The 25,847-nt window shown below is 52.4% G+C and overlaps 1 protein-coding gene across 1 annotated transcript in view; it reads left to right on the top strand.

The window, feature by feature from the left end:
• The first annotated feature begins 1,370 nt into the window (after positions 1-1,370).
• RARRES1 (retinoic acid receptor responder 1) overlaps positions 1,371-25,847 on the top strand; it is a 62,805-nt gene continuing 38,328 nt past the window's right edge. The window contains exon 1 of the mRNA XM_040974867.1: positions 1,371-1,616. Coding sequence (XP_040830801.1) covers positions 1,371-1,616 — 246 coding nt within the window. The remainder of the gene's footprint in view (positions 1,617-25,847) is intronic.

Raw genomic sequence — 25,847 nt, 5'->3', positions numbered from 1 at the left:
GCTAGGACGGTCTGGGGCTCACGCGGGTGCTGCAGAGGTGGGAGCATGTTCATGGAAGATTCGGGAAGGTAGCACGCTGTGGGAGTAGCTGGTTGGTCTGCCAAGGGTTGAGCTTGCCACAGACTGACGCCCCGTCCCTGAGATGGCCTGCAGGTGCGGACATGGGCACTGCCTCACCCGGGCTGCCCCTGCGGCCTGTGTGCGAGAACAGGCAGCCAGGCTCACAGGTGAAAGCCCGCCCAGGGCCCGAGGGAGACCAGGCTGCGATTGGGCTCCAAGTGGTGCCTTTTTAAGCTCTCTTGCAGCTGGGGATTGTTAACTTGGCCCACTCTGACCTAGCAGATGGAACAAGGGCTTCCAGCCTCTGCCCGGGGGACACTGCACACCCACATGCCCACTTAACTCTCTCCTATCTTTTGTCTAACACCACCGCTCCAGCGAGGGCTCCCTGTCCACGCTGCGAAAGCAGACAGACATCTCTCAACTCCCATTCCTGCCCCAGCTTTCTCTCCACCCTCTCCTCCGCAGCCAGCTTGTGGCCCATCCCCTGGCCGGCTGCCTGGGCCAGCGTGGGAAGCTGTGCTTGGGGACAGCAGTAACGCGACCACGGGTGCTCCCCCTCACCATCCCAGGCCCTAGTCAGAAGGAAACGCGAACAGGGGCTGGACGATGGAAACAGTAAATGGGAGAAGGAAGGAAGGTGTTTCTAGAAGCGAGATGGCACCTTATCCACAGCCATTACCCCACCAAGGCTTCGCCCAAATCTCAACCACTCACTTCCAGAAGGGATGTCTTAGCCCCACCGCGGGGCTGGGGTCTGCGGGTGTTGGGGAAGGGGCAGCCCTGAACACCACGAAGGTACTGGCGACTTCCGGCAGGATAGGCTCTGGCCTCTGAGCCCTCCCTGGTTCCACTGCCTTAAGAACCGCATCCCTAGTTAACCCGGCGGCCTCGGCAACCCCAACCGGCCCGCGCGCCGCCGCATCCCCGCGCCCACCGCGGCCCCGGTGGCTCCCTCTCCCGCCCCGCGAGCTCGCCTCCTGCACCTGCTGACAAATCACAGCCCAGCCCTCGCGGAACCCGCGCGCCCTCGCGCGAAAAGCCGCCGGTTGCGACCTCGCCCCTCCGCGCAGCCGAGAGCCGGCTCCCGAGCGGGGTCGGGGCGCGGGGTGGCGTCCCCAGCGCGGCCCCGCCAGGCGCTCCCCGAGGGCCGCCGCGTCCCGGCCCCGAGCGGAGGGGAGGGTCCCCGGCGAGGGCGCGGCCGAGCGGGCCGGGGGCGGGGGGCGGCGCCGCGGCCGCCCTATTTCCGCGCGCCCCGGTGCCGCGCGCTCCGAGCCCGGGTCGCTGGAGCGCCGCGTCCGTTCGCGCCCATGCAGCCCCGCCGGCACCCGCCGCCCGCGCCCCGGCGAGGGGCCCCGCGCCCCCCGCGCCCCGCCGCCCGGCTGCTGGCGCTGCTGGCGCTGCTGCTCGGCCTCCAGGCGACGGCGGTGCCCGTGGGCGCCCAGCGCGGACTCCTGCAGCAGGCGGCCCGCGCGGCGCTGCACTTCTTCAACTTCCGCGCAAGCTCGCCCAGCGCCCTGCAAGTGCTGTCGGCGGTGCAGGAGGGCCGCGCGTGGGTGAGTGCGGGCCGCGCCGATCGTGGGAGGGGGTGCGGGCCGTGGGTGTCCCACGGGGGCAGCGCTCGGGACCGCTGCGGTGCATTGGGGTGGGACGCAAGGAGGGAAACGGAGCCGGGAGGGAAACAGGAGGGTCGAAGGGCGCCGCTGCGCTTGGTGCCCGAGCGAAGCCGCTCAGGGCTCGGGCAGGATTTCGGACGTCTGAGCTGGGTCGGCTCCGGCCTGGGACAGCTGTCTCATGGGACTTGCCGGCCACCCAGGAAAGAGTTCCAGGCCAGCGTGGTTGGAGTGGACACGGTGGCCGAGGCAGGTGCTTTCAGAGCGGCCCTCTGACTCTGGGGGAGCGACGCGGGCTGGGTTGTTTGTTTGCTTTGTTTTGTTTTTCTTAGTGGAGAACATGGGTTGCGAATCTCGACTGCAACGTGGGTCTCATTGTGTGTTTGCCAAGTCGTGTTGCTTCCTTGATTTGATAGAAGATGGCTGAAATTACACGGCCACCAGGGCGCTTCCCAAAGTTCGGGGAAATGGAACTTGAAAGATGATTTCGTTTTGGTGGGAAAAGTTTGAAATCCGTGCATAGCTGTTTTCATAGTGCACGTTTTCCTTGAACTAACTTCTTTAAAGCTTCAGAAGCAGCCTTGCTGCCTCTGGAAGCTTCCGAGCGTGTCCCTGCAGCCTGCAGACAGATACCCTGAGAAGACCCCTGGAATCGCTTGTGGAAGGGAAACGGGCTTCCCGGCGTGGCCAGAGGGTGGGTATTTAGACTCGTAGCCCTGGCATCAGACACCGTGGCAAAGGCATGTTAGGAACTCGGCCTCAGTTCTTCGAAAACTGAATCCTGCTCTATGATCGCAGGGTGAAATTAAATTGTTCTTAGAAAAAGGCGGTGTTTCTTGGTATCTGTTTTTAACAGTCCTTGCTGTCTTGGGGACAGCAGTGAGAGGAAGAAAATGAGCTTAAGAACTTTGAGAGTGGGCGTTGTAGCACGTGGGGCTCGTTAAGCCCCTGCTGCGCCCCCTCGCATCCCGCTGAGCACCCGCTGAGCACCTGCGGCAGGGAGTGGCCCACGCGCCAGCGCACCTGCCCTCACACGGGAGGGCTGCAGGGCCTGCCGGGCCCTACTTCAGCTGGAGGAGGTCCAGGTGGAGCTCTGAGCCCCTGGCTGTAGATGGAGCCTTGGTACCTCCTCAAAATCATAAAACTAGCTCTCAGAACCCAAGTGGCTTAAGTTAAAATGCCCTTTCTCTCCCACAAGGCGACTGCATCATGTTTCTAAATGGGAGAGAGATCTTCTCGGAGTAAAAACAGACGGAAATGTCTTAGTAAACTAGAGGCGATGTGTGCGGGGAGGGCCGAAGACCCGAGAAGAACGTCCTGCTTTCCTAGTTAGCTTCACGTGTTCTCCTTGATTCCGAAACACGGCTCACCTGTGAAAACCAAAGCACCAAAGCTTCCAGCTGAGGCCCATCTGCTCGGCCTGGAGTCTCCAGGGGCCTTGAGAGCAAAGGAGTACTTTGCTTCCACTGTGCATTCTGCTCCAGGCAGAGCCAGTGTACCAAGACCTGGGACCACAGTGCCCTCTGCTCTAAGCAGTGCCAGGACCTGGGACCGCTGTGCCCTCTGCTCCAGGCAGCACCAGGCAGTGCCAGCGCACCGGGGCCAGGGACGGGGACCTGGGATCACTGTGCCCTCTGCTCCAGGCAGCACACCGGAGCCTGGGACCACTATGCCCTCTGCTGCAGGCAGTGCCAGGGCACCGGGGCCTGGAACCACTGTGCCTTCTGCTCCAGGCAGCACCAGGGTACCGGGGCCTGGGACCACTGTGTCCTCTGCTCCAGGCAGCGCCAGGCAGTGCCAGAACCTGGGACCACTGTGCCCTCTGCTCCAGGCAGCGCCAAGCAGTGCCAGGGCCTGAGACCGCGGTGCCCTCTGCTCCAGGCAGCACCAGGCAGAGCCAGGGCCTGGGACCGCTGTACCTTCTGCTCCAGGAAGCACCAGGCAGTGCCAGGGCCTGGGACCACTGTGCCCTCTGCTCCAGGCAGCACCAGGGAGTGCCAGAGCCTGGGACCACTGTGCCCTCTGCTCCAGGCAGCACCAGGGTACCGGGGCCTGGGACCACTGTGTCCTCTGCTCCAGGCAGCACCAGGGCACCGGAGCCTGGGACCACTAGGCCCTCTGCTCCAGGCAGTGCCAGCGCACCGGGGCCAGAGATGGGGACCTGGATTCACTGTGCCCTCTGCTCCAGGCAGTGTAAGAGCCTGGGACCGATGTGCCCTCTGCTCCAGGCAGCGCCAGGCAATGCCAGAACCTGGGACCACTGTGCTCTCTGCTCCAGGCTCCAGGCAGCACCAGGCAGAGCCAGGGCCTGGGACCACTGTACCTTCTGCTCGAGGCAGTGCCAGGCAATACCAGGGCCTGGGACCACTGTGCCCTGTGCTCCAGGCAGTGCCAGTGCAGCGGGGCCTGGGACCACTCTGCCTTCTGCTCCAGGTAGTGTGATGGCACCAGAGCCTGGGACCACTGTGCTTTATGTTCCAGGCAGCACCAGAACACTGCAGCCTGTGACCACTGTGCCCTCTGCTCCAGGCAGCGCCAGGGAGTGCCAGAGCCTGGGACCACTGTGCCCTCTGCTCCAGGCAGTGCCAGGGCCTGGGACTACAATGCCCACAGCTCCAGGCAGTGACAGGGCACCGGGGCCTGGGACAACTGTGTCCTCTGCTCCAGGCAGTGCCAGGACTTGGGACCGCTGTGTCCCCTGCTCCAGGCAGTGCCAGCGCAGCGGGGCCTGGGACCACTGTGCCCTCTGCTCCAGGCAGCACCAGGGCACCTGCGCCGGGGACCACTGTGTCCTCTGCTCCAGGCAGCACCAGGCAGTGCCAGAAACTGGGAACGCTGTGCCCTCTGCTCCAGGCAGCACCTGGGCACCGGGGCCTGGGACCACTGTGCCCTCTGCTCCAGACAGCGCCAGGCAGAGCCAGGTCCTGGGACCACTGTACCCTCTGCTCCAGGCAGCACCAGGGCACCGGGGCCTGGGACTACTGTGCCCTCTGCTCCAGGCAGCGCGAGGGCACCGGGGCCAGGGATGGGGACCAGGGATCAATGTGCCCTCTGCTCCAGGCAGTGCAAGGGCCTGGGACCGTTGTGCCCTCTCCTCTGCTCCAGGCAGCACCAGGGTACTGGAGCCTGGGACCACTGTGCCCTCTGCTCCAGGCAGTGCCAGGGCCTGGGACCGCTGTGCCCTCTGCTCCAGGCAGCACCAGGGCACCGGAGCCTGGGACCACTGTGCCCTCTGCTCCAGGCAGCGCCAGGGCACCGGGGCCTGGAACTACTGTGCCCTCTGCTCCAAGCAGCGCCAGCGCACTGGGGTCTGGGACCACTGTGCCCTCTGTTCCAGGCAGTGCCAGCAGACCGGGGCCTGGGAACACTGTGCTCTCTGCTCCAGGAAGCACCAGGCAGTGCCAGGGGTTGGGACCACTGTACCCTCTGTTCCAGGCAGCACCAGGGCACCGGAGCCTGGGACCACTGTGCCCTCTGCTCTAGGCAGTGCCAGGGCCTGGGACTACTGTGCCCACTGCTCCAGGCAGTGCCAGGGCTCCGGGTCCTGGGACTACTGTGCCTTCTGCTCCGGCAGTGCCAGCAGACCGGGGCCTGGGACCACTGTGCCCTCTGCTCCAGGCAGCACCAGGCAGTGCCAGAAACTGGGAACGCTGTGCCCCCTGCTCCAGGCAGCACCAGGGCACCGGGGCCTGGGACCACTGTGCCCTCTGCTCCAGACAGCGCTAGACAGTGCCAGAGCCTGGAACCAATGTGCCCTCTGCTCCAGGCAGTGCCAGCTCACTGGGGCCTGGGACCGCTGTGCCCCCTGCTCCAGGCAGTGCCAGGGCACCGGGGCCTGGGACCACTGTGCCCTCTCCTCCAGGCAGTGCCAGGGCACCGGGGCCTAGGACCATTGTGCCCTCTGCTGCAGGCAGTGCCAGGGTACTGGAGCCTGGGACCACTGTGCCCTCTGCTCCAGGCAGTGCCAGGGCCTGGGACCGCTGTGCCCTCTGCTCCAGGCAGTGCCAGCTCACTGGGGCCTGTGACCACTGTGTCCTCTGCTCCAGGCAGCGCCAGAGCACCGGGGCCTTAGACTGCTCTGCCCTCTGCTCCAGACAGTGCCAGCGCACTGGGGCCTGGGACCGAGACCTGGGACCACTGTGCCCTCTGCTCCACGCAGCGCCAAGCAGTGCCAGGGCCTGGGACCGCTGTGCCCTCTGCTCCAGGCAGCACCAGGGTACCGGAGCCTGGGACCACTGTGCCCTCTGCTCCAGGCAGTGCCAGGGCCTGGGACCGCTGTGCCCTCTGCTCCAGGCAGTGCCAGGGCACCGAGGCCTGGAACTACTGTGCCCACTGCTCCAGGCAGTACCAGGGCCCCGGGACCTGGGACCACCGTGCCCTCTGCTCCAAGCAGTGCCAGCAGACCGGGGCCTGGGACCACTGTGTCCTCTGCTCCAGGCAGCGCCAGCGCACCGGGGCCTTAGACTGCTCTGCCCTCTGCTCCAGGCAGAGCCAGGGCACCAGGGCCTGGGACCGGGACCTGGGATCACTGTGCCTTCTGCTCCAGGCAGCCCAAGCTGTGCCAGGGCCTGGGACCGCTGTGCCCTCTGCTCCAGGCAGTGCCAGTCCACCGGGGCCTGAGACCGCTGTGCCCTCTGCTCCAGGCAGCGCCAGGCAGTGCCAGGGCCTGGGACTGCTGTGCCCTCTGCTCCAGGCAGTGCCAGTGCACCAGGGCCTGGGACCGGGACCTGGGATCACTGTGCCCCCTGCTCCAGGCAGCGCCAGGCAGTGCCAGGGCCTGGGACCACTGTGCCCTCTGCTCCAGGCAGCACCTGGGCACCGGGGCCTGGGACCACTGTGCCCTCTGCTCCAGGCAGCACCGGGGCCTGGGACCACTGTGCCCTCTGCTCCAGGCAGCGCCAAGCAGTGCCAGGGCCTGAGACCGCGGTGCCCTCTGCTCCAGGCAGCACCAGGGCACCGGGGTCTGGGACCAATGTGCCCTCTATTCCAGGCCGTGCCAGGCAGTGCCAGGGCCTGGGACCACTGTGCCCTCTGCTCCAGGCAGTGCCAGGGCCTGGGACCACTGTGCCCTCTGCTCCAGGCAGCACCAGGGCACCGGGGCCTGGGACCACTGTGCCCTCTGTTTCAGGCCGTGCCAGGCAATTCCAGAGCCTGGGACCACTGTGTCCTCTGCTCCAGGCTGCGCCAGGGACCACTGTGACTTCAACCTGGGATGGTTCAGGTCAGGGTCCTTCCCATGGGTTGTAGAGGCAGGGCATGGCCACCAGGGGTCAGTGCTGCGGCCCTGGGCTGCAGCTTGGGGAGGTTGCAGGGAACGTGGAGTCAACCTCCGCCGGCCCCATGTGCACCTACAGTGAATCCCGCAGCCCACGGGGACCCGTCGACTCCAGCGTGCAGTATACTCCTCTGTAAGGCGAGAGGTAGCTTGAATCATTGTTCACACTGCGGAGCATAGCAGATTATGAAATGAGCTTAGAGGGTCCAGTTATGTTTATTAGCACAATATTCTATATGGGACACTGAAAATGACGTATTGCACATGCATGTGTAGTCTATCTCAAAGGTGTCACAAGCGTGCGTTATGGAGTAGGTTATGAAGAAGCGTGCTATCCTTGTTGTGGGTTGTTTAGGAAACCTGTGGACCAAGTAAATGCCTCCATACCTCTTCCAGCCGGGCACTTCCATCTTGGGATTCTTACCCAGGAGGAGCCCTCATTGTAGAGGCGTGATGCCCTCTAGTGGTGAAAGGCAGTAACAGACCTTTAGTAAAGGCTGTGAAGTGTCTAATTGTGGATCACAGTGCTGCCCTTGCCTGATGCCATCTCTTTCCAGCCCTCACTACATCCCGACCATTTTACAGCCAGCGAGGCTTCTCCTTCTCTGGCATCTCATGGCACTGGCTCGGGAGCCACAGTGGGAGTGGGGGGAGATCTGGAGGTGGAGAGTGTCCTGGGTCAGCCCTCCCACGCACACTCCAAGTTTCCTTTCCTGCTGGCTGCCCCACGCTGCCCCATCTTCCATGGCAAGTTCTGGGCCTGCCTGCTTACCACTGGCTAAGCGGAAAAGCCAGCGCGGTTATGGAAAAGGCACCGAGGGAGTTTACATGGGCGCATTCCATGAGACTCAGCCCCTGCACGGGCAGCTCTCAGGGACAGGGCCCTGAAGGGCTAGGACCAGTAGTTGGAAACATAACAGCTGATTGCGGAGATGGGGGCATTATGCAGCAATGTAATTGGTTCCCCTTTAAGTATGTGTAAAGTTTTAACTATGTAAAGGAATCCTCCTTAGTGCATTGCATATATGCAGTTTTAGGAGCATAATGATACCTACCTCTCCCTCCCTTTCTTTTCATATTTTCAAATTTTACTATATATTTTCTTTATTTAGTGGAGAGTTGAGTCTGATTATAAAGAACTCAAGTATTAAGAAAACCACTGTTCTCCAGTACTATAGACAAGGACGTAAATCAATCAAATTGCAAAATGTCAATTACTCTTACATACATTACATTTTTGTATATTAGCTACAACAAATCAAGAAAACTGTTCCTCAGGTTAGGAACAAAGGCTGTTCGGTCACAAATCCCAGATCACACACACCTGTAGATTAAATTCTTGCACTCTATTATTGAAACCAGAGATAACATGTGATATTTATCCGTTTGGGAGTAGCATGTCCAGATTCTGCTAGGAATTCACCATTTGACTAAGTAGGATGGCTCCAGTTATATCCATTTAGTTACAAAAGAAAAGATTTCATTCTCGTTCATGGCTCAGTCGTGTCCCGTAGTGTTTCTGAGTTTCCTTTATCTAGTCCTCTGTTGGGCACCTGGGTAGATGGCACGGCTCACCTATTGAGCTGTTGTAAACATGGGGGCCCAGCTAGCTACCTCGTGCTGCTTTCATTCTGGTAAGTTCCCAGGCGTGGGATGGCTGGGTCATGGGGTAGACATTTTTCAGACCTCGAAGGACTGTCCGTACTGCCTTCCACAGTGGTCGCGCTGGCTGGCACTCCCACCAGCAGCGGACAGAGCGCCTTTTCTGCCACATCTATGCCAACATGTGGTGTTTGACTTCCAGGCCGTAGCCATTCTGTCTGGGGTGAGGTAAAACGCCATGGTGGTTTTTATTTGGATTTTGCTGATGGCTAGTGAAGCCACACATTTTTTTCCATGTCTGCTGGCCATTTGAATTTCATCCTTTGAGACATGCCTGTTCGTGACCCCTGTCCGTTTCTGAACTGATTGCTTCGAGCTTCTTGAACTCTGCAGCTCCTGAGTGGCCGTCTTCGACCTGTTGTGTGGTTGGTGGTTTCTCCCGTCTGCTGGCAGCCTGCACGCTGTTTCCTCTGTGGTGAGGAAGCTTAGCTTGATGTGATCCCCTTTCTGTGAGGTCACCTGTGCTTCTGGAGCCTTCTAGAAGGGATTGCCAATGCCTGTGCTTCGAGTGTTGGCAGTTCTCGCTCGTGGCTTGATCTGTTCAGGGTTGATTTTTAAGATGCAAGGTAGGCGTCTCGCGTCATACTGCTATGCACACTTAGATCCGATTTTCCCAGCATCATTTGTTGAAGAGACTGTCCTTTCTCCCTGGGGTTTGTTGATTTCTGCATGCTTTTCGAAAATCGGTTGTAGGTGCGTGGGTTTATGTCTAGGATTCCTGTTCTGTTCCGCTGATGTTCAGGTCTGCTTTGTGACAATACTGGGCTTTTTTTTAAAAAAAATCCTTTTATTTTGATGATCTTTACATAGTTGATTAGGGCACAAAGGGTCAAGGGCTACAGGAAAGTGGGTAAGATCATTGTTCCCACATTAATATTATTTTTTCTGTACCTGGGGTAAAGGGGGGAGATAAAGGGAGAAGCCCCAGCCAGCGTCCCCATCCAAGTTCCCCGATGTGAGGCACGCTCCAAGGGTCCTGCTCAGGCTGTTTTGATAGTTCAACAGCTCTGAATTGCTGCCAATCTCGCTGTTCCAAGCACAATGAAATCTATTCAGAGTCCACTGGCTGACATAGTCTATTCATGGTCGGGGTTCTGAGATCAGTGGTTCAGTTGGAGGAATCCCCAAAGAAACTTCCTCTGAGGTGATCCCAGTCTTGATTCTTGTGTGTGCTTGCCAGTACAGGGTCTGACACAGTCTGTTGCCCCAATCAGCTGATGCACATGCTGGTGGTTGTAATTGCTGGGTCAGCAGGCTGTTTTGATTACAGTTGGACTGCAGTACATCTTTTTTTTTTTAAGATTTATTTATTTTTTAAATTTATTTATTTTGACAATCTTTAGATTTATTTATTTTTATTACAAAGTCGGACATACAGAGCGGAGGAGAGACAGAGAAGAAGATCTTCCGTCCGATGATTCACTCCCCAAGTGACCGCAACGGCCGGTGCTGCACCGATCCAAAGACGGGTACCAGGAACTTCTTCCAGGTGTCCCACGCGGGTGCAGGGTCCCAAAGCTTTGGGCCATCCTCGACTGCTTTCCCAGGCCACAAGCAGGGAGCTGGATGGGAAGTGGAGCTGCTGGGATTAGAACCGGCGCCCATATGGGATCCTGGCATGTTCAAGGTGAGGACTTTAGCCACTAGACCACGCCAACGGGCCCCGCAGTACATTTTGAAGCCTGGCATTATGGTATCTCCAGACCTGTTTTTGCTTCTTTAAGGTTGTTTTTGCTACTTAGGGGTCTCTTATGTTTCTGTATCAACTCTAGCATCTTTTTTTTTTCTAAGGAGAACATGGTAGATGTTTCGGATTGCATTGAATCTGTAAATTGTTTTAAGTAATGCAGACATTTTGATAGTGTTCGTCCTGCCGATCCTGATGGGTACTGCCACCCAGCTTGGCCTGGCATGCCCCTAGCCCTCGCTCTCAAACTCACCAGCAGAAGCTGCAGCCTAGCGAAAGAGTTCCCCAAGTGCCCTACTGGAACCACTCCCAGCCCCAGATCTCGAGTGTGTGGGTGGTGCTGTGGACCAGCTCAATTCTAGTTCTTGCTAGTGAATGCTACACGCCCAGCCTTGCCCACTCCTGGCCCCAGCTTTCTTGTGAACCGGCAAGTGCTGCAGCCTAGCCTGGCCTGCCCCACATGTGCTCTGGCTCTGCTGGAGTCTAGCCCAGTGTTGTCCATCCCCGACCCCAGTGCACATGCAGACCAGTGGATGCTTCATGCCCAGCCTGGTCCGGCCCCAGCCAGGGCTCTCACATTCACCAGTGGGAGCTGCAGCCTAGCAAGAAGGTTCCCAAACTTCCCCTAGGAAGCCCATTCCCAGCCCTGGATCTTGTGCATGTGCTGGTGGGTGCTTCAACCCAGTCTGGCATGACCACAGTGTCAGCTGTTATTGGTGGATGTTGTAGCCTAACCCAGCCAGGCATGACCCACATCCTGTCCTGGTTCTCATGCTAGCAAGTGCTAAAGCCTGGCCCAGCCCAGCCTGTCCCCAGATCCAGTCCACACAAATGCTTACAAGTGCTGAAGCTTGGTCTGGCCTGCCCCTGTCCTCAGCTCTCAGGCTTCCTAGTGGGAGGTGTAGCCTAGCAGGAGAAGTCCCCAGGTTCCCCTACCAGGGCTGCTCCCTTGGACTTGACACAGGCCAGCAGGTACAGTGGCACTGCTTGGTATGGTCTGCTCTCAGTCCTGGCCTTGGCATGTGCCAGTGGGTGCTGTAGCCTGGCCCCACCTAGCCTCCTTCCAACCCCTGAATGTCAGGTGAGCTGTCAGGAGAATTCTATGGTGCAGCTGGCTCAGCCCATCACCACCTCCAGCAAAACAGTGATGCAGCAATCTCGTAGAGGCAAGTCTCCTGCACAGTCTGCCCCCAATCCAGTTCTCTCACATGCTGGTGGGTGCTGCGGCCCAGCCTGACGTGCCCACTCCCTGCTGTGACACTCATGGGCAGCACAACCAGGCATGCCACCCAGCCCCAGCTTGTGTGTGTACCAGCAGGTGGCAGGCAATGCTGTTTAGCCCAACCTAGATCTCTCAGGTAGGTGGGTGCCTTGGCCTGACCCAGACGTGCCCTCTGATTTTCCCCCTCTAAGCCGCTGTTTCAGCTCCCTTGCCTACCTGTGAGGGCACAGAAGTCATTCCACTCCTCACAGACATGCCCTCAGCCACTCCCACTACAGTCCCTAGATCCTCTTTCCGTGGCAATCAGCAGCCCGCCCCGTCTAGGGGCCAGGATGTTATTTTCTGGCATTCCCTGCTTCCCCGTATTTATTGAAAAACCAAAACAGGCAGCTACGCTGGGACGTACGCCTCTGTGGGCCCAGGGCAATGGCTCAGTGGCTATATCCTCACCTTGCATGCGCCAGGGTCCCATGTGGGCGCCAGTTCACGATCCAGCTGCTCCACTCTCAGTCTAGCTCCCTGCTTGTGGCCTGGGGAAGCAGTCAAGGGCAGCCCAAGGCCTTGGACCCTGTACCTTCATGGGAGACCTGGAGGAAGCTCCTGGCTCCTGGCTGTGAATCAGCTCAGCCCCGGTCTTTGGGTCTGTTTCGGGAGTGAACCAAGGGGTGGAAGGTCTTTCTCTGTCTCCTTCCCTCCATAAAACCAGATCTGCCTTTCCAATAAATAGAATTTTTTAAAAAGATTATGCCTCTGTGGCTTGGTGCTCCTTCAGGGGAAGTCCAAGAGTATCGCTTGGGTTGAGGCCAGGGTGTTCTGCCTGTACTCAAGTGTGGGTTGGCCGTGGTGGATGTCCTTGTTTGTTGATAGCGGAGAGGGAGTGGTCACTGCTGTTCGTGTAACCACACCTCACTTCCTGTCCTCCATGGCTAGCTCTGCCTGGGGTCGGTGACTGCGGCCCTCACCCACACTGGCGCAGAGGCAGGCTGGGATTCTCGGTCTTTGATGCCAAACACGTTGACTCAGCAGAGAGCCAGCCATAAGCTGTGCCCTGTGGTGCAGTCAGAATTGCTGTGATACCTCCAGTTTGATTTTTCACTAAAGCTTCATTTATTATTAGGCAGATTTACAGAGAAGGGGAGAGAGAAAGAGCTTCTATCAGCTGGTTCCCTCCCTACTGGCCACAATGGCCAGACCTGAACCAGTCCAACCCCAGGAGCCTCTTCCGGATTCTCATGCAGGAGCAGAATCCAAAGGCTTTCCCAGGCCACAGACAGGGAGCTGGATGAGAAGTGGAACAGCCGGGATGAGCCAGCTCCTCTGTGGAGTGCAGACACTGCAAGGCAGAGGATTGGCCCACTGAGCCATTGCACCACTCCTCCCCTCCTCCCTCCCCAGTTTGATTTTTCTTTGTTGAACTTCTTCAGCTGTTCTGGGTCCCTTAGGATTTCACTTGTATTTTAGAGCGATCTATTTTTTTTTTTTCCAGAAATGAAAAAAACAAATCCTTTGGGATCAATTGCCATGAGTAGTATCAGCATTTTGATACTCTTCCAATCCATAAACGTGAAACATTTTTGTTTTTAATTTTTATTGTAGTGTTCTTTTACATGCTTCATTAAACTTATTCCAAGGTGTTTACTTTTTTTGCAGCTGTTGTGACTGCAACTGATTTTCCTTGTTCTCGTCAGCCATATTGTTTGTATACCGGCACTGTCAATTTTTCTGTGTTGATTTTAAATTCTGTAACTTTACCAGCTTCTCTTCAGTGTTGTAAACATCTCTTAGTGGAGTCTTTTTGGTTCCCCTCCCTTGATCATATTATCTACAAACAGAGGATTTGCCTACCTTCTTTCCCATTTAAATCCCTTTGATCTGTTCTTGTCTAATGGCTCTTGCTTAAACATTCAGAACTGTATTGAATAGTAATGAGAGTGGGTGTACTTACATGGTGTGAGATCTTGATGGAAATTCTTGCAGCTTTTCCCCATTCCATATGAGGCAGTGTTTGTCATATCGCCTTGCTTGTTTTGAGGAATGTTCCCTCTCTACTCAACTTGCTTAAAATCAGTGGTGTTTATCAGATGCTGTCTCTACATTTTTTGAGATAACCGTATGGTTTTTATTCTTCCACTGCTAATGCGATACGTCACGTCTACTGTGTGTTGCACTGTCCCTGCGTGCTGGGACAGATCCCACTAGGTGTGGAAGCATGGCCGCCCTGATGCGGTGTTGGGTCCAGGTAGCTAGTATCTTCTTGAGGGTTTTTAGATCTTTGTTCATCAGGGAAATCAGTCTGTAGCTCTGTTTCTTTGCTGTCTTTTCCTGGTTTTGGAATTGAGGGGATGTGGTCTGATCAATGGAGGGTGGAAGGATTCCCCTCGTTTGTTGCTTTGAATAGGTTGAGAAGAATTGGAATTAGTTTTTCCAAAGCTTGATCGAGTTTACCATTGGGCCGTTCTTTGTTGGAAGGGTCTTATTACTGATGCAGTTTCTGTTTCGCTGATTGGTCTGTTTAGGCATTCTGTATCTTCGTGACTCAGTTTTTGTGGATTGGTTGTGTCTAGCTGTCTATCCCTTTCTTGCAGATTTCCCAGTTGGCTTGTAGCTCTTTGGAGTACCAGCTAATGGTTCCTGGCATTTCTGTGGCATTGGTTATAACATCTCTTTCATCTCTGATCTTGCTAATTTGGGTCTTTCCCTCCTAACCCCTTCCACCCTGTTTTTCTTAGTTGGAGCAGTGATGTGTCGATTTTGTTTATTTAAAAAAAAAAAAACTACTTCACTGATTTTTCATTCTATTTCACTAATTTTGTTTTATTTTGATGATTTTTACATAGTTGATTAGGGTACAAAGGATCAAGGGTTACAGGAAAGTAAGATCCTTGTTTCCATTCTTTTTTTCTTCCTCTACCTGGGGAAGGGGAGTTAAAGGGAGAAGCCCCACACAGCCTCCCACACATCCCAGGTCCCCGATGTGGAGCATGCGCCAAGGATCCTGCTCAAGCAGTTTCGATAGTTCAACAGTCCTGAATTGCTGCCAGTCTCACCGTTCCAATCACGATGAAATCTCGTCAGAATCTGCTGGCTGACGTAGTCCACCTTAGCATCTCCCTTTGCCCAGATTTTCAGTGCTAACACGTACCTGGGGTAGTTGATCGCTTTGTTCTGTCCTCTGTCCTCTTTTGGTACCTGGTGTCCTCTGCACGCGCCTGTGGACTGCCATAGCCTCCATTGCACGTGGTTATGCTGTCCGCTGCTCCATCTGAGCCACTGGGGAAGCTCGGGTTTGACACAAGCACTCCATGGTCAGACCGTGGAACCTGCAGTTCTCTTCATGGTTGGGGTTCTGAGTCCAGCAGTTCAGTTTGGGGGATGTCCAAAGAAGCTTCATCTGAGGTGATCCCAGACCAGATTCTTGTGTGTGCTTGCCAATGCAGGGTCCAGCACAGTCTGTCACCCCAATCAGCTTATGTACATGCTGGTGGTTGCAATTCCTGCTATGTCTTCTACACAAACCAATGGGTATTGCAGCCCAGCCTGATGCTGCCCATCAGGCACTCAGCCTTCACGAAAAGCAGTGGGAGCTGCAGCCTAGTTGGAGCAACACCCCATTGATACCCACCAGCCCCACCCCCTACCCTGGTTCCCATGCTGCCAGTATGTAGAGCAGACTGGTGCAGTTTGTCCCACATCCCATTCAGCTCTAATACACGTCAATGGGTGTAGAAGACTAGTTCAGCCCAACCAGCCCCACTCTCCAGCCCACACACATGCTGGTGGATGTCACTCTGTCTAGTCACTCCTGTCACTGTCCTGGTTCTCATGCTCACCAGTGGGAGTGGCAACCCAAGAATAGGGTGCCCACTATGTCCCTACAGGGTCACTCCCACTCCCTGATTATGCACTCTCCAGGTGGTCTGGATTTTTCTTGACAGAATTAGCCCCAGTGCCAGCATCTGCCAGCTAATGCTACGGCAAAGCCTAACCAACCAGCTGGGGTCCGTGCAGTGGGTGTGGATGGCACGAAGGTGTGAAGAGAACAGCCCCCGTGTGTGGCAAGGCCCGGGGGAGCTTCCAGTTGTTAGGCAAAGCCCATCGGAAGTCTCTCTGAGCACCTTGACACTGTTTCACCCCCTGGTTGCATGGACACTCAAGCACCGCACTAAGAATTCTGTAATCTATTGAGGCATTGTTGTTTGGCCCTGTGAGACAATTGTTGCAACTGGTGTGAGCTTTAGAGTTAATGTCACTGATAATGTCTTGGTGAGTGGGCCTTTGACAATGTACACACAGGAGCCCAATTAAGCCCATGCCATTTTCGGACACCTTATTGGGTACTTAACCATTGCCTCAGAATCTGGCCCAGACATGCAGCACTCTTTCAGGGAGGGGGCTTGATAAATATCCTAAATATTAATGCAAGTGATGGGAGTGAGAGCTGAAACTTGCTATGGCAATAAATATAGTCATTGTTATGTCAAAGGCTAGCCTGTCTGCAATTTTTTTGGAGCATAGAAAATGTAATTGTTCTGGCTGCTTTTATAATTTTTAACTAGAGGAATTAAGGATGCTTTTATTAAACAAAAGTGTTTTTAATTGCTTTGTTGTTTGTGGGGTTGTAGAGCCTATACTTGTAGGGGAATTTAACATTTGAAATTTCTGTTTTAGATTTTAGGTTTTTTCCCTTGTAACCTATTTTCCCATTAAATGATGGGTAAATTGTAGAAGTAGAAATGTGGTAGGAATGTACTACTGATTAGCAGGTAATCGCACGTGCCTGGGCCTTGGAGTCCTGGCTGTCGCTCCATGGCTACTATTTAAGAATGAATTATGGCTTGCTTGGAAGAATATGAAAACAGTATTTTGCAGAATTATCTTTAGGGGCACCTGCTTAGCCCTGAAGTGCAGACAGAGTGACCAAATGTCTGTACATGCCCCCTTAGTCTTGAAGTAAAAATAGAACAATTAGTTGTTTGTGTAGAGGCTTGTGAGGTGTCTGAGTAAATAAAAAGGACAGCTTCTTCTTGAGCTGTGGTGAGAGCACACCAAGTGTCAGTGTCTGTGTCTTTATCACCGACTCCATGCACCCTTCCCGAGCTCCGAACTCGGCTGGAGCTGGACTCCGGCACCAACCCACACTCACTCTGACTTAGGCTTGCACCAGTAGGAACAGTCAACCCAGCCTGTCTGTTCCCTGATCTATCTCACATGAGGCCCACAGGGGCTGTAGCCCTGCCCATTCTGGTCTGTCCCCATCCCAACTCGACGTGCTCTAGTGGGAGTGGTGATCCAGCAGGGGAGCCCTCCATATTCCCCCTACCAGCTTTGCCCCCTCCTCCCTGGTTCTCACATGTGTTGGTTGGGTCCTGTGGCCCAATCTGGCATTACCCACCTCTCCTTGACATTTGTCAGTGGTGCTGTAGCCTGGTTGGGCTTGGCCCACCCCTAATTCCAAGTCATGCTGGTGGGGGCTGCAGCCTAGCCCAGCCCAGCCGGCCCCCAGTCATGGCCCTCATGTGAACTGACTTCTGTTGTGACCCAGCCCGGCCCGACCCACACTTCCTTCTGGCACTTGGATTCGCCAGTGGGTCATAATAACTGGTCCAGCCTTGTTTGCCCCCAACCCGTGCCAAATGTATGCCCCTGGCTACCATTCCCTGGCCTGGTCTGGGCTGCTCCCTATCATTGTTCTTGCGCTCACCTGCAGGGACTGTGTCCTAACAGGAGTTGCCCAGGCTCCTCCATTGGAACCTCTCCCAGTGCCAGATCTCACACATATTGGTGGGCCCATGAGCCAGCCTTACTTAGTCCACCTCCTGTCCTAGCAGGAAAAATAACCTTTCCTGACTGGCTTTCAACCCATTCTGGTTTTAATTGTGGGGTGTTTCAGCCCAGTCAAACCTAGTCCAAACCCAAATACAGCTCATACCTGGCTCAGCAGGGGCAATAAACCTAGCCTAGCCCATCCTACACCTACCCTGGTCCTCACGAGCACCAGTTGGTGCTAGAATCTAGCCCAGCCTGGTGCACCCAGCCCTAGTCCATACTTGTGCCAAGGGGCACTCCAGTCATACCAGTCCAGAATGCAACTCTCACTCCAGCTTCCGCACTCACCATTGGGAACCCCAACCCAGCCAGGGTGCCTCCTTAGCTCCCCAGCCAGGCCTATTCCCAACCATAGATCTTGTGTGTGTCAGTGGTTGCTCTGATCAGCTTGGCATAGTCCCTCACCTGTCATGACCTTTGCCTTTGGATGCTGTAGCCTAGCCTGATGTGTCCTGCCCCCAGTCCTGTCTCTCGCTGGTGGGTGCTGGAACCTGGCCCTGCTCAGTCTGTTCCCATCCCTGTCTCATGTAAACCGGTAGGTCTAACAGCCTAGCCCAACATGACCTTTGATTTTAGCTCTTGTCAATGAGCGAAGGTTTGCTCAGCCTGCCCTGTCCACCCCACTTCTTTTTTTTTTTAATTAATTAATTTATTTTTCACATTATTATTGCTATCATTTTATGGTACAGTTCCATATTCCCCTATCCCCTCCCCAACTTCCCCCCCACCCAGTTCCTTTATATCATTATTAACATACAGTTCTTCATACTCAGTCATATGTTCATCATTGCAGGCATGGACAATGGCAGAGAGTCCAGAATCCTATTGTCAAAATATAATATAAACAGTTTCACTGTAAGTCCATCTTTGTCTGGAAACAGATGCCGATCACACTGCATCTCACATCTGGTTGTTAGTCTCCATTACATAACTACTGTACATTCCCTTAAATGAAAAGTCTTGATACAAAATCAACACTAGAAAGAAAAATAGAAATTTACAATGCCATGAAGTTAAATGACATGTTACTAGATATGACGGTCTCCATTACACAACTACTATACCTTCCCTTAAATGAAGAGCCACAAAACCAAATCAACATAAGGGAGAAAAAAGAAATTAACAACACCAAGAAGTTAAACAACATGCTATTAAATGATAACGTGTAGCTGAAGAAGTGAAAATCAAGAACCTTCTTAAAGAAAATGATGCCACTGTATGATCTACGAGTCATTGAATGATTTAATCAGAAGAAAGTGTTTTGAAGAGATGAAACCAACAGAAAACAATAAAGCCCATGTGATAGAGTTTCCGCTGATCTTTGTTGGAGTGTGTCTCCTCCAGACAATAAACAGATGGGTTTTGCTTCTTAATCCAGTCTACTAATCTATGATGTTTGATTGAGCTTAAGCAATTTACATTCAGAGTTAAATATACATAGGTGGTACTTTGGTCCTGTCATTTTAGCAATGGGTTGTTCATTGATTCAGTCTTCTGTTGTCATTTTACTGGGATGTTCTTCCCACTTGCCTTTGGTTTTGGTAGGTGCTATTCCTCTTCTGTCAAGAGAACATCTTGAAGTATAATTTGTAGAGCAGGTTTGGAAGAGGCAAATTCTTTTAGCTTTTCTTTACTCTGGAAGAATTTTATTTCATTTTCAAAGAGGAAAGAAAGCTTTGCAGGGTATGTTATCCTAGGCCGACAATTTTTTTCTTTTAGAATCTGGAATATGTCACTCCATTCTCTTCTTGCCTGTAGAGTTTCCTGTGAGAGATCTCCTGTGAGCTTAATTGGCCTTCCTTTATATGTCAATTGATGTTTTTCACGTGCACATTTAAGGATCTTTTCCTTATGTTCAATTGAAGAGAGCTTGATTATCATGTGTCTTGGCTTTTGATCAAGCCTGTTGGGAGTTCTGTGTCCCTCCTGGATCTTGTTTCCCAATTCTTTCTCCAGATTGGGGAAATTTTCCTTGATTATTTCCTTAAATACATTTGCAAACTCAGCTTCTCTTTCTGCACCTTCTGGGACTCCCATAACTCTTATATTAGGCCTCTTAATAGTGTCTTTCAATTCTTGAATACTTTCTTTGGCCTGATCCAGCTCTGCTTCCAGCTTTTTGTTTGCTTCCCCCTGGTGACAGGAGATATCTGCCAATTCTGAGATTTTTTCTTCTGCTTGCTTCATTCTATTTTGGAGACTCTCCACTGTACTTGTAATTTGCTCTACTGTGTTCTTAATTTCTGATAGTCCAGCCTTGATTTGCTTTATTGCTTCCTTAAATTCTTTGAACTCTTGCATTAACTTCTCATTTTTGACCAGAATCTTTAAAATGAGTCTTATGGATTCTGTGTCCCCCATTTTCTCAATGTCTTCCTCAGTTAACTCTGAGGTTGGCATAGGGTTTTGCTCCTTTGCAGGGGAGTGCTCAGTAATATTCATTGTGCCTTTGTCTCTTCTTTTGCTCTTGATCATTGTACTTCTGGTTAGCAGAGTCTTCTTCTTGGGGCAGGTTTCTAAGCTGTGTCACCCACAGGTCTACAATGCAATTTTACTTATTGCAGTTGGTACACAACTTTTTTGCTTGCAGCCACTTGTGCCACAACCTCCAGCAAGTTCCAGGTCTGGCTTCTTATGTCAGATATCCACCGTGGTCTCCACAGCCCAGCTCTTGGCTCACCACTCTCCACCTCCTGTGATACTGTGCTGAGGCTGCACTGTTGTCTCTGCAACCTTTTTCCCTCTTCTGGTTGGAGTGGGTTCCAGGATTAAAGAGACACCAGGTGTACTATCTAGTTAGGTTGTTGGTGGCGCTGATCTTGTCAGAACTTGTTGGACGCTAGGTCTGGGTGCCACACGGACCTGTTTTGACCGGTACGATGCCACAGTCGGTATTATTTTCCTGCAGGACCTCAGCGAGTTCTTGCGAGCTCAGCACATGCGCAGTTCACTGTTGCCCCCTGTAGTCCCAAAGCTATTGCCACAGTGCGCAAAATGGCGTCCAATGTGCTACCACAACAGTTCTTGATCTGCTGGCCATCAGATCCGAGGGTTACCCAGACCTGCCCTGGATGGAACCCATAGAATGCCACGTCGTTGCAGTTCACCGAGTCAGAAATGAGCTCACTCCCTGCTCAGAGCATGCTCAGTCCTTTCCCTTGCCCTTTCCTCCTTAGGTAAAATGGCAAACAGTTCAGCTCTAGGGGGCTGACTGGGCTAAGAAATCCTCGCTGTTTTCGCACTGCCCACCTGGGACCTGCTGCTCTGTCTCTGCTCCTGGTCAAATCAAACGGACCAGCAGGACAGACAGTTCCCCGTCTGGGTTCACCTCCCAAGCTCCCAGTCAATGTCCCTTCCCACCTGGTTGCTGGTGGAGTTCCAGCTGCTGGTGGAGTTTAGATCGCCGTGCTGGAATATCATTCACTGCAACACCACACTGCTGTGCCCCCTGCTTTCCTGTGTCTGTCAGTCTCCAGGTACCCCTCTGCTGTTTTTCTGTCCTTTTGTATTTCCTGAAATATGTCCTCTCTGCTTCATTCTGGTTAAATGCTTCTCCGTCTGTTTAAACGTGTCCTTACCCTATTCCGCCATCTTGATTCTCCCCACCCCACTTCTAAAATCAACCCACACATGAGCCAACAGTTGGAGCTACTTTGCCCAGCTTGCCCAACCCCCACGCCTGGGCCATGTGATCACCAGTGGGAGCTCTGACCCACTAGGGGAGTTTCCCACATTCTCCCACTTGGCCCACTCCCAAATCCAGATCTCACACATGCCAGCAGGTGTTAGGCCCTTGCCTGGCCTAGCCTGCCCCTCCATCTTGGCTTTGTATGAGCTGGTAAATGTTGTGGACCAACCTGCCCCACTCCCTGTTTTAGGATGTATATTTGGGTGCTACAGCCTGGACCTGCCCAGACTGTTCTCGGTCCCTGTACCTGTGAGTGATGACAGGTTCCATGGTCACACCTAGCTCAGCCCATCACCACTCCAACTCTTAAGCTAACCAGTGGGACTTGTATTTTCATGGGTTTGGGCCCATATATCCCCCACAGAATCTACCCCTGGTCCTGGTTCTCTCACATGATGGTTAGTGTAATGGCCCTGCCTGATGTGACCCATCCCCTGTTCCGGCATTCAGGCAGGTACTGGGATCTAGCCCTGCTAGACAAGTCCCAACCCTGGCTTTCACATGGCTTGTGGTGGTCAGCAATGTTCCATGATAACAAGCCCTACTCAGGGCTCACATGTGGGCTGGTGTATCAGTCTGACCCATACAGATCATCTGGTCCCTCCCTTCCAAATCACCAGGTCTCAGTCCCCTTGCTCACTTGTAAATACAGTGGCCCTGTCATTGGGAGTCTCTCATGATTTATTCCTTACCTTCACACACAGTGGCCTTATCCACGGGTGTCCCTAGGCAGCAATTCCACACCCTCAAGACCCCAGAGCTCACCGCCAGGTGGCCAGTGGGTAGAGTCCAGTGCCACTTGGTATGCTGGCTGCGCTAATGGCAGGACTCGCTCATCATGTGGCAGCAGTGGCTGTGGCTAGGGCCCCAAGCGTTGAGTGTGACCTGGCTCGGTACCCCCAGCAGCTGCCAGGCTGCTGGAAGTTCCCCCCATCCAAGCACTGAGGTTGAAACCCCCTAGCACTAATTTTCAAGTTAATTTATTTCCTCCTGCAGATTAGTAGGGGGTTGTTTTGTTAAAGATTATTTTTTAATTGTAAAGATAGAAATACAGAGAGGAAGATTTTCCATCCACTGGTTCACTACCAAAGTGACCACAATGGCCTGAGCTGAGCCAATTGGAAACCAGGAGCTGCTTCCGGGTCTCCTACGCAGGTGCAGGGTCCCTAAGCTTTGGGCTGTCCTTGACTACTTTCCCAGGCCACAAGCAGAGAGCTCTGTGGGAAGTGGGGCTGCCAGGATTAGAACTGGCTCCCATATGGGATCCCGACGTGTTCAAGGCGAGGACTTTAGCTGCTAGGCTACCTAAAGCCTTGAGCTGCCTTGTTAGATCATTTATTCGATACCTTTCCAAATTAATAATAATGGCACTAATCACTATTAACTTTTAACACTTTTTGCTATATTCTGTAACTTTTGTCTTTAATTTCTAGGATTTTTTGAAGATTCTCTTTAGATTTCTCTATGATCCACTGTTCATTCAGGGGCATATTTAGCAGCTCCATGTATTTCTATATTTTGTCACAATTACAAATTATTTTATTTTACATCATTTAATGACAGTGTCATAGGCTCTGGGGTTCCCCCAGCCACTCCCCAAGCCCTTCCCCCATAGTGAATTCCTCCACATTGTTACAGTAGTACAGTTCATAACCAGTCATGAACCTTCATTGCGGGCATGGACCATGCCGAGAGTCCAGCATCTTGTTGTCCAGATAGATTCAACAGTTTCACTGGGAGACCATCCTTGGTCTGAAAGTAGAGCTGGCAGAGTATCATCTCCTCCAATGAGATATCACTACACAACTTCAAAAACAGGCAGAAACATCATAATTAACAACATCATGAAGTTAATTAACATGGTATTGACTGACTAATATGTTAGAAAATGCAAGTTCTTAACCACATCCTGTAACTACTTCCTTGGCATCTCAACTTTGGTATATACACAACCAGCTGCCATAAACCTTTTTTCCCATCCCAAGCTAACATGCTTTTGAGTTTAACCTTAATCAGAGTGGCACAGGAACAGTGGAAGGGTCAACATTATTAACATCCATCATATATAACAGCTGAGTACAAACTTAACATCAAAGTTTCTATGCAGTTACATCTTGTTTAGCTTTAACAGTCATAAATTGAAAGTTTTTTTGGGAGGAGTGGAGAAAATTAAGCCACAATTTAAACTTTGCAGTATATAGTGATTAAGCATGGTTTTACAGAATTTTGCATTTTAACAATTGAAGAATAGAAAAAGTTTTAGGCAGGTTTGCAGGGAAATCAACAACCTGGTGAGTGAGGAAGAATTTAACTCTACATCCTACCTAGTAAAGTCCAGGAGAAGCAAGTAGGGAGCCGGACCAGCCTGAGCGATTCTAGGGTAGTTGGCCTTTCCCTGGCTGTTGCAGACTTTGCATATCTGTCTCTCTGTATCTGAAATCCCAGATGGGAAACCTGATCAGTAAAGTACAAGCTGAGTGATTGTCAATTAGCTGACCTTTATTAGTCTCTATCTGAACTAATTTTGGAGCTCACAAGCAACCCTGAAGGTCGGTGTAAGAAAGGCCTGGGAGCCAAGGCTGGAACTAGATAAGGACCAAAGAAAGCTCCTCCCCTGAGTCCAGAAGGAAATTTACAACCCTTTTTGTGTGTGTGTGTGTGTGAATTATTATTTTTTTTTGTTAATAACATTGCATTGTGTGATACAGTTTTATAGGCACTGGGATTCCCCCCACCCCTCCCTACCCCCCATGGTGGATTCCTCCACCTTGCTGCATAATCACAGTTGAAGTTCAATTGGGATTCATTCATTGCAAGCATATACCTAGTCCAGCATCTTATTGTCCAGATAAGTTCAGCGGTTTCTAGGGGAGACCTTCTCTGGTCTGAAGTTAGAGCTAACAAAGTCCCGGTCAGTTAAAAGCCCCTACAAAACATCAGCGACAATTTACGATGTTATGAAATTGATTGACATAGTATTGAGTAAACAATATGTTAAAAGTAATGCAAGTTCAATTTTTCACAACACATGGGTTGAGACAGTATCAATGACAGGTTCAAAAACAAATAAACCAACAAACAAATAAAATTACTGGTTAGATTAAGGCAAACATGTGGTATCTAACCTTTTGGGGTTCGCTCATTTCCCTTAGCATTATAGTTTCCAGTTGGGCCCATTTAGCCACAAAGAACTGCAATTTTTTTTTTAAATAGCTGAGTAGTATTCCATGGAGTAGATGAACCAAAGTTTTCTTATCCAATCTTCTGTTGATGGGCATTTCGGTTTTATCTGAGTGCCACCTGGGGCTCCTGGCTGTAGTTCCGATGTCACAGACCCCATGAGAGGTTTTGGGTCTGCTACCATCCAGTGTGGGAAATCCAATAGGAAATGACTGACCTCAGAGTTCTCGGCCTCCCAGGGCACTCACTTTGCCTGTGGTGGCCTGGCAGTTGGGATGATTCTCAGTGTCCATGCTGACACTCCTCAACAAAGTATCATTGCTTCTGTGGCGAAAGCACTCAGGAGGCCTCCAGGGGTCTCCGGGACCAGGATACAGACCTCCTCTTATCATCCTGCTCCACCCTGAGCTCCCCCTGCTCTGTACACACAGCCTCCTTGTAAGAGGATGTCAGGGTTGTTCTTGGATCCCACCACAAATTTCTATGGCCTTTCTAATGTCAAAGGCCTTTAAGAATTTGTTATCTATAAATAATAAGTTACACTTAAAGTCTTCCTCAAGCATTCTAAGAAGGTGGAGAATTTCTCTGCACTCCTGACCTGTAGTGGAACAAGAGGAATATTAAATTTAGTTTTTCAGTTCTTCGAGGCAGTTCCACTGGGCTTCCATCTTCTGCAGGGGCAGCATTGTATTCAAGGGAGTTGCTGTACTTCTGAGGTCAGATGAGCCATAGGGAAACCCACAGTTTTGAAGAGGACCCATCAGGAAATTGTAGGGACAAGAGCATAACCTTTCCCATGCATTATTAGTTGCAGAATGTCAATCATTCAGTTGTTTTATCAAATACATAGAGAAGTTTTTTTAAAAAGATTTTATTTATTTATTGGAAAGTCAGATATACAGAGAGGAGGAGAGACAGGAAGATCTTCCATCCGATGACTCACTCCCCAAGCGAGCCGCAACGGCTGATGCTATGCCGAACCAAAGCCAGGATCCAGGAACTTCTTTCGGGTATCCCACACAGGTGCAGGGTCCCAAAGCTTTGGGCCGTCCTCGACTGCTTTCCCAGGCCACAAACAGGGAGCTGGAAGGGAAGTGGTTATGCCGGGATAAGAACTGGCGCCCATATGGGATCCTGGTGCATTCAAGGCGAGGACTTGAGCCACTAGACCACGCCGCCAGGCCCACAAAAGTCTTTTGGGAAAAATGATGGCACTGTATAATCCATGAGCCAGCAATGAATTTGACGAGAAAAGAGTAGTTTGGAATAAATAAAACTGAAATAGAAGACATCAAAACACATGGGATGCAGCCAAAACAAAAACATGATGGATCGGATTATTGAAGTTATACTTCCCATGCCGGTTTCCTGCCGGAGTCCAGCTCCAGCTGAGTTTGGAGCTCGGGAAGGGTGCATGGAGTCGGCGATAAAGACACAGACACTGACACTTAGTGCGCTCTCACCACAGCTCAAGAAGAAGCTGTCCTTATTTACTCTGACACCTCACAAGCCTCTACACAAACAACTAATTGTTCTATTTTTACTTCAAGACTAAGGGGGCATGTACAGACATTTGGTCACTCCGTCTGCACTTCAGGGCTAAGCAGGTGCCCCTAAAGATAATTCTGCAAAAT

The sequence above is a fragment of the Ochotona curzoniae genome, unplaced genomic scaffold (assembly GCF_017591425.1).
Source record: "Ochotona curzoniae isolate NIBS_2020 unplaced genomic scaffold, NIBS_Ocur_1.0 contig_2599, whole genome shotgun sequence".
In the NCBI taxonomy this organism is placed as follows: domain Eukaryota; kingdom Metazoa; phylum Chordata; class Mammalia; order Lagomorpha; family Ochotonidae; genus Ochotona; species Ochotona curzoniae.
Note: the sequence above shows the minus strand (reverse complement) of the source record. Positions and strands in the feature narration are given on the sequence as shown.